This window comes from Sceloporus occidentalis, unplaced genomic scaffold (assembly GCF_023333645.1).
Source record: "Sceloporus occidentalis isolate IW3139 unplaced genomic scaffold, rSceOcc1.0.p SCAF_8, whole genome shotgun sequence".
Taxonomy (NCBI): Eukaryota; Metazoa; Chordata; class Lepidosauria; order Squamata; family Phrynosomatidae; genus Sceloporus; species Sceloporus occidentalis.
Window position 1 is genome coordinate 9,756,158 of NW_028316988.1, and position 7,836 is coordinate 9,763,993.

Below are 7,836 nucleotides of genomic sequence, written 5' to 3' on the forward strand. Positions count from 1 at the left end.
CAACAGCAACAAACTCTAAGACTAAGAACCCGCAAAGAGTTGCAACCGTGAGATGCTCTGGGCTTTTAATACAGGCCTTTAATACTGCATTAATTTACCTCTTGCGTTCTGGTCACAACAATGTACACCACTTTCCTCAGAGGCTCTGAACAATTGCCTTTGCGGGTTAGAATTTCTTCATAGACAAAGGTCTATTTTTAGGAGGCGACAAAGTGCGCATGCCTTGGGGTGTGTGTGTGTGTGTTTGTGTGTGTTGTTATGGATGGTTTTCAGTGGCCTTCCAGACTCAGACTCCTGGATAGACACTTGGAATTGGAGCAGTAAATGTGTAAACATATTTAGAGTATTAAATATATATTAAAATAAAATTGGGTACATATTTCCTTTACGTCTATATATTTCTATTCCTATATTTCTCTCTCTCTCTCTCTCTCTCTCTCTCTCTATATATATATATATATATATACACACACACACACACTTATATATATATTTCTATTCATATATATATATATATATGTATATATATATATATATTCTATTCCTATATTTCTGTATACATATATTTCTATTCCTATATTTCTCTCTCTCTCTATGTGTGTATAAATCTATATATATACACACACACATCTACACACACACAGATATATATATATTCATATATATACATATTCTATTCCTATATTTCTATATACATATATTTCTATTTCTATCTCTCTCTCTCTCTATATATATATATATATTCCTATATTTCTATCTCCCTCTCTCTATATATATATATATGTTTATGTATTTCTATTTCTGTATTTCTCTCTATATATTCATATATTTGTAGTCCTTGGATTGTGATTTATTTTCCCTTTGGAGGAAGAAGAGGCCCTTGAAATGCCCCTCCACTAAATACATCCAGAGTGAGTCCTTTCAGGGTCAGACTTTCTTCCTTTTGGGCTGAAAAACAATGTATTCATTTGGGAAAGAAGGAAGAGCACCAGGGAAGCCTCTTTTCTGTTTCATGTTGGAAACCTTTGTCTTTGGAGTTCATTTCTGGGAAGCTTTTGGAGGCTTGGCTTCTTGACAAGAAGCAGCCAGTCAGGCCTTTCTTTCTTGTTCTGCTTTTACTTCTTTTCCCAGTTTCAAGGGATGTGTTTTGAACTTCATTTTCAGGGCAAGTGGCATTTCTTGGCCTCTTAATGGGCGTATTCTGCATTGTATTTTGAGGGCAAGGTTTCTTTTAAGGCCAGGGATCTGGGAAGGTGGATGCTTTGTGCATTAATCTCATTTCTGGACTTGTCTGTTGCTTTTAGGTCTTTATTGAAGCCCCTCAGAAACAGGGGAGCTCAATCGAGGCCGGATCCGCAGAGGCAGAGCGGAGGGATCGATGCCCTCGGCGCTCGGCAGGGAAGAGGAAGAGAGGAGGCAGCGGCTGGAGAGAGTCCTAGAGCGGCCGCGTTTACCGATCCGGAAGCCGGGCCTCGAAGCCTCGCTCGGGCGCATGCGCAGAACCTACCGCCGTGCCCGGAAGCGCGCCGTGCGCATGCGCGCGGCCTCCCTTCCTTTCTCGCTTCTCTCTCTGTGCAGCGGCCATGGCGCCCGCGGTGAGTGAGGCCGGGTCCGGGCTTAAAAAGGGGGGAAATGGGACAGCCGAAACGGAGGGGGGCGGTGACGTCATGCCACGGGGTGATGGCGCTACGGGGTGACGTCACGCGAGGCTTTGAAGGAGGGGAGGGGCCAGTTTTTTGAGGGCTCCCCTCTTTGGCCCCATTGTCTCCCCTTTGGTGCGCATGCGCAGTTGGAGGGGGACCCCCAAATTCCTGTCTCTCTGTTTCTGGACAAGGGAGGGAGGGAGTGTGTGCACGTGAGGAGGCGTGTGACACGTGTCTGCGCTCCCGGAAGAGGAGGGGCTTCGTGGTTTCGACTGCAGAGCCCATCATCCCTCGAGAATAGTGCCATCTTAGAGCCCTCAAAAGGCCATCCACTCCAACCCTCTTTCTCTGCCAGGCAGGGATGCATGGCATCTCAGGGGCTGCCAGGCAGGGATGCATGGCATCTCAGGGGCTGCCAGGCAGGGATCCATGGCATCTCAGGGGCTGCCAGGCAGGGATCCATGGCATCTCAGGGGCTGCCAGGCAGGGATCCATGGCATCTCAGGGGCTGCCAGGCAGGGATCCATGGCATCCCAGGGGCTGCCAGGCAGGGATCCATGGCATCTCAGGGGCTGCCAGGCAGGGATGCATGGCATCTCAGGGGCTGCCAGGCAGGGATGCATGGCATCTCAGGGGCTGCCAGGCAGGGATCCATGGCATCTCAGGGGCTGCCAGGCAGGGATCCATGGCATCTCAGGGGCTGCCAGGCAGGGATCCATGGCATCTCAGGGGCTGCCAGGCAGGGATCCATGGCATCTCAGGGGCTGCCAGGCAGGGATCCATGGCATCTCAGGGGCTGCCAGGCAGGGATCCATGGCATCTCAGGGGCTGCCAGGCAGGGATCCATGGCATCCCAGGGGCTGCCAGGCAGGGATCCATGGCATCCCAGGGGCTGCCAGGCGGGGATCCATGGCATCTCAGGGGCTGCCAGGCAGGGATCCATGGCATCTCAGGGGCTGCCAGGCGGGGATCCATGGCATCCCAGGGGCTGCCAGGCGGGGATGCATGGCATCTCAGGGGCTGCCAGGCAGGGATCCATGGCATCTCAGGGGCTGCCAGGCAGGGATCCATGGCATCTCAGGGGCTGCCAGGCAGGGATGCATGGCATCTCAGGGGCTGCCAGGCAGGGATCCATGGCATCTCAGGGGCTGCCAGGCAGGGATGCATGGCATCTCAGGGGCTGCCAGGCAGGGATGCATGGCATCTCAGGGGCTGCCAGGCAGGGATGCATGGCATCTCAGGGGCTGCCAGGCAGGGATGCATGGCATCTCAGGGGCTGCCAGGCAGGGATCCATGGCATCTCAGGGGCTGCCAGGCAGGGATCCATGGCATCTCAGGGGCTGCCAGGCGGGGATGCATGGCATCTCAGGGGCTGCCAGGCAGGGATCCATGGCATCTCAGGGGCTGCCAGGCAGGGATCCATGGCATCTCAGGGGCTGCCAGGCAGGGATCCATGGCATCTCAGGGGCTGCCAGGCAGGGATGCATGGCATCTCAGGGGCTGCCAGGCAGGGATCCATGGCATCTCAGGGGCTGCCAGGCAGGGATCCATGGCATCTCAGGGGCTGCCAGGCAGGGATCCATGGCATCTCAGGGGCTGCCAGGCAGGGATCCATGGCATCTCAGGGGCTGCCAGGCAGGGATCCATGGCATCTCAGGGGCTGCCAGGCAGGGATACAAACTTACAGCCCTCCCTCAGTGAGTGATAGGCGTCTCCTCCTTTGGAAGTCTTTAAACAGAGGCTGGATAGCCATCTCTCACGGGGGATGCTTTGATTGTGTATTCCTGCATGGCAGAAGGGCACCAGACCATTGGCCAAGTTGGGATCTGAAGCGCAAAAGCCCTGGAGGAGTGAAGTCTGGGCATCTCTGATCTAGACCCATTGATGCAGCCTAGAATCAGAGAACTAGCCCTTCTTGCCGGATGGCCAGAGAGCCTCCCTTTCAGCCTCCTTCTGCCCAGGAGGAATTCCAAAGCATCCTCCATTTGGACTCAGAAGCAGGATTTATCTTTCTAGGAGTGTGCTGGGCTTGGTATTTGGTCGCGTCCTCCCTTTCTTTCCTTGAGTGTCCTCCCTTTTGCGGGGCTGTGTCCTCCTTTGCTGGTCACCCATCCCTTGCTAACACCGCTTGGCTATCTCTTAGCACTACAAAGCGGTATAGAAACCTTAAGTGGAAAATGCAACCCGTTTGCCAACTATTTTTGCATGATGAACTCCGTTTGCAGCAATTGAAGTGAGAGGAGGACATCCTGCATGGACAGCCCTTGGGGTCTCTTCCGGCTTGGGGTTAGTTGCTCACCGTTTGTGAAAAAGACATGCTTCTTAGAGAGCATTTGGGGATTCAAATGTTTTGATCTGGATCGACAACCTCCGCATATTGTGTATGGTTTGGTCTCGCTCGAATGAATGACTGTCTGTCTTTCTCTGCCCTGCAGAAAAAGCTTGCCACAAAGGGCGGCAAAAAGAAGAAGCAAATCTTGAAGTTCACCTTGGACTGTACCCACCCGGTAGAAGATGGCATTATGGATGCTGCCAACTTTGTAAGTTGTGACGATGATGATGATGATGAACCCTTGGGGATGGGTGCTCCTCTGGCAGTTGTGGCATGTTTGTTCCCTGCCCTTGGGCTTATGATGTACATAAATAAGACGCACAACCTAAGGAAACGGGGATGGCAATGGAGAAGGGAGTGAAGTCCTGCAGACGCTGCCTCTTCTTCTCTCCCTTCTTTGCTGGGAGTCACATTCAAGGGCCAGCGTTTGGCTGCATGCGCCAATGTGTCTTTCTCCTCTTCCGTAAGACATAAGAAGTTGCTAATAGGCTGGAGGTACCAACAGGATTCCTATTCTTCCATGGTTTGTGTAGTCTCCAGTCTGGTAGAAGAATTAAAGCAGAACTTTGCACCTTATGCCCTCACTTTTTGTGGCTCTGCTTGTGTTATTGCTTTCCCCGTTTGCCATCAGCGTCGCTGAAGTTCTGCAAAGCGACATTTCTGCTCCTAAAGAGGGTTTGTGGGTGAAAGAGGGGGACCTGAGGTACTTTGAGGCGATCGGCCAGACTGCGCCGTCCTTTGTCAGATGCATAAAATGGTTTTGCAGGCCTTGGTCCTTGAAATCCGAAGTCATGCTAGAAGTTTAATCTTCTAGGTGGTGCTGCTGGATTTGGTTGTTTTCATCAATACTGATTGTTGTAAAATATCCATTATATGGGGCTCCTTGCTCTCAGAAACAAGAAAAGGTTGCAATCCAGGGTTCAAGCCTTTTTTGCTGTGAGGTCTTAGCATTGGAAATTCCTATCAAGGGGAATTCTTTCCAATGAGCCCCAAGTCATGGAGAATCATAGTGTTGGAAGAGACCGCAAGGGCCATCCAGTCCAACCCCATTCTGTCATGCAGGAAATCCAAATCAAAGCATCCCCATTGACAGATGGCCATCTAGCCTCTGCTTAAAGACCTCCAAGGAAGGAGACTCCACTACACTCTGAGGAAGGAGTGTGTTTCTTATTTCATCCCTGAAAGGTTGGGGTTTTTTGCTACAGCTGGTGTGGAGAGTGTTGAGGTCATCTAGGCCATGGGTGGGAATCCTACAGCGTTCCAGACGGTGTCGGATTACATTTCCCAGCAGCCCCAACCAGCATGGCCAATGCTGGGAGGTACAGTCCAACAGCATCTGGGAGGCTACATGAGTCCCACCCCTCATGTAATGATTAGACCATACCTGCACTGGAGTTGCCTATGAAGAGTCTCCCTGTTGAGTCTCTGTCCAATGGTTTGCCTATTGTGTTGCCTCAGTCTGTGGCACGGAAAAGGGGAGGGATGAGTTCCCATGAAGGAGAGATGAGGGATCTCACTCTTCCGCTTGTAGCCCTTTGTTTCTGTAAGTGTGAAGCCTTGCTTCTGTTTTACTCCAGGGAAGGCTTGCATATAAATTGGGTCTGCATAGCTTTTTAATCCCAGGGTTTGCTGCTTTGTTCCTGGGCAGGCAAATATCCAAATTGTCCCTTTTTTCAGTGGGGCTGGGAGCAGAGAGCCTTCCTTTCACCAACCTCACTTCCTCAGGGTTCGAAAAGGGATCTGTAAGGGGAGGGGGGGGGTGCAGAGAAAATGTTCCATCCCCCCCCCCCCCCCCAGAGATCCTCATCTGAATCTCTTTCTTATTGCTGTCATAAACAGGGGGAAAGGCACCAAATCCTACCTGGTCCTGGACACTAAGCAGGGTCTTGGTTAGGACTTGGATGGGAGACTGCCAACAAATATCAAGTGCTGTTGGGCAGTATTTCGAAGAACTGGCAGAACCACATCTGAGGGCTCCTTGCCTGAGAAAACCTTATGAAATTCATAGGGTCCCCATAAACTGACAGGTGACTTGAAGGCACAGACACATTATAGCACAGGGGCCTAAATCCCCTCAAAGCACTCAGCCCCATCTGATCTTTGAATCTAAGCAGGGTCAGCTCTGGTTAGTACTAGGATAGGAGGCCTCCAACGAAACTCAGGGCAAGTAGTTTCTAATACAGAGGAAGCACTGGCAAAACCACCTTGGAGTGAGATTCTTTGCAGGGCAGCCTGACAAGACATGGTTGCCAAATGGTACGGTCTTTTTGCTTCTTCACCCTCCCTTTTCTGTCGTCTTGCAGGAGCAGTTCCTTCAGGAGCGGATCAAAGTGAACGGGAAAGCCGGGAATCTTGGCGGAGGCGTAGTGACCATCGAGAGGAACAAAAGCAAGATCACTGTAACCTCCGAGGTCCCTTTCTCCAAAAGGTGAGGAGCAGGGACACCCAAAAGATGCCAAGGGGGAGGAGGACCATAAGCAAATAGTACAGGGCTTGGAATTTATTTAAGAATTCAATACACGGTGGTTTAAAGGATGTCCCATTAAGCGCCTATTCCTGTAGTCTGAGATGCTCAGAGGTGCTTCAGACGAATGCTAATGAGGCTCCTTTATCCCCATTGGATTCTGCTGGCATCATTTAGTGCAGGACTTTGCAGTTACTGGCTTTTCCTCTCCTTTCTCAGGTACCTGAAGTACCTCACTAAGAAATACCTGAAGAAAAACAACTTGCGTGACTGGTTGCGTGTCGTCGCCAATAGTAAGGAGAGCTATGAGTTACGATATTTCCAGATCAACCAGGACGAAGAGGAAGAAGAGGAGGAAGACTAGAAAATTGCAATGGGATCTGGAGATATTTTGTACATTCACTTGTCCTTGCAATAAAATGCAGCAAAATTTGTTGTAATATTTTTTCTGTTTGCGTCTCTGTGTGTTTGTGTTTGCTTGGAAGCCTGGCTTTCAGACAGGGGCAGAAATTCTGCAGGGGAGGCAGGGCAAAAATCCATACCTAAGACTTAAACAGGACCCCAAATATGTGTGTCTATAAAATATGAGAAAGCAAGGATGATGATTTTCACAAAGTGTTTGTTATGCAACAGTCTTGTGCTGTTGAGGTGAACTCACACAGGGTGGCAATCTCTTAGCAGCATACACATATGTAATTCCATCTTGAATGTGTATTTTGTTTGGCAGTTGTAGAGGCTGGTATTCACTTCTTCCCTCAGCAATGCATTTCGGCTGGCTGTGTTTCCGTAGCCAGGCGCCAATCGATGGCATCTACTTAGGCTTGGAGGACCTTGTTGACATTTGTCCTCCATCTCTGGTCTCACTCCTTGCTTCTCCACAAGACACAAAATGGCTGCTGGTGGGTATGGGCATCTCAGTCATTCCTGGCATTGGTGACAGGAGAGCCTTTGCAGAGTTGGGCCTATGGAGCTCTTAACCTCACCACATCTGAGTGAAATGTGGGCTGTAAAGGGATGTAAAACCATCTGCTTTGATTGAGATTTCCTGCATGGCAGGGGGTTGGACTAGATGGCCCTTGTGGTCTCTTCCAACTCCTGATAAATTCTGGTTCAGCTTTTTTCTATTTAGGAAGGGTGGCATCCTGAAACGCAAAACAAATACCTTGGGAAGTTGAAGTTTTTCTCTCCTGACTCCCAACTACTCCTGATGTCTTCCCCATTTACCCTTTTGCATCCGGACTAGCATTTTTTGTCCTACTTAAAATTCAGGTGGGCATTGTTGCCAAATGATGAGATGCCTGATTAGCTGTGGACTGTGCCATTTGCTTCTGTCATAGTGTTTCCACACCAGTCATAGGAATTCAGTTGGCATCTGTATTTGGTCCCTAAATTGGCAT

At 50.1% G+C, this 7,836-nt stretch overlaps 1 protein-coding gene across 1 annotated transcript; it reads left to right on the forward strand.

Moving 5' to 3' along the window:
• Positions 1–1,500: 1,500 nt before the first annotated feature.
• LOC149307847 (large ribosomal subunit protein eL22) lies at positions 1,501–6,879 on the forward strand. Its single transcript, XM_089534500.1, has 4 exons — positions 1,501–1,595; positions 4,079–4,183; positions 6,279–6,403; positions 6,659–6,879. Exons 1-4 carry the CDS (start codon positions 1,584–1,586, stop codon positions 6,801–6,803), a joined length of 387 nt encoding a protein of 128 aa, XP_089390626.1. The 5' UTR covers positions 1,501–1,583; the 3' UTR covers positions 6,804–6,879.
• Positions 6,880–7,836: the final 957 nt, after the last annotated feature.